Source organism: Alligator sinensis, unplaced genomic scaffold (assembly GCF_000455745.1).
Source record: "Alligator sinensis unplaced genomic scaffold, ASM45574v1 scaffold1164_1, whole genome shotgun sequence".
Taxonomy (NCBI): domain Eukaryota; kingdom Metazoa; phylum Chordata; order Crocodylia; family Alligatoridae; genus Alligator; species Alligator sinensis.
In genome coordinates, this window is record NW_005842225.1 from 1314578 (window position 1) to 1314913 (window position 336).

A 336-nucleotide genomic window follows, 5' to 3' on the forward strand; every position below is an offset into this window, starting at 1 on the left:
GACCTCGGGCTGCGGGGGCCGGGCCCGACGACCCGCGAGGCCCCCGGCAGCTACAAAGCCACCGGAGATGCCCGGAATAGCGAGCCCGTGCCCTTCCCTCCCCCGGGCGCCCACCTTCTGCCGGCAGAGCGGCTCCTTCTTGCTCTCCTCGGCCTTGACCTCGGGCTGCGCGGCCTCCTTGGGCGTGTTGACGGCCAGCACGTCGTTGATGGTGGAGCCCACCACCATGATCTTGGCGCCGTTGGTCACCTTGATCTCGCGCAGCGTCTTGTCCTCGGGCACCAGCCCCTTGAACATGACCTTCTGCATGGCGGGCGGCAGGCCTAGGGAAGAAGG

At 69.0% G+C, this 336-nt stretch overlaps 1 protein-coding gene across 1 annotated transcript in view; it reads right to left on the bottom strand.

Moving 5' to 3' along the window:
* Positions 1-330, bottom strand: part of UBFD1 (ubiquitin family domain containing 1) — a 10760-nt gene extending 10430 nt beyond the window's left edge. Inside the window, exon 1 of the mRNA XM_014521571.2 lies at positions 115-330. Coding sequence (XP_014377057.1) covers positions 115-309 — 195 coding nt within the window. The 5' untranslated portion in view covers positions 310-330. The remainder of the gene's footprint in view (positions 1-114) is intronic.
* Positions 331-336: the final 6 nt, after the last annotated feature.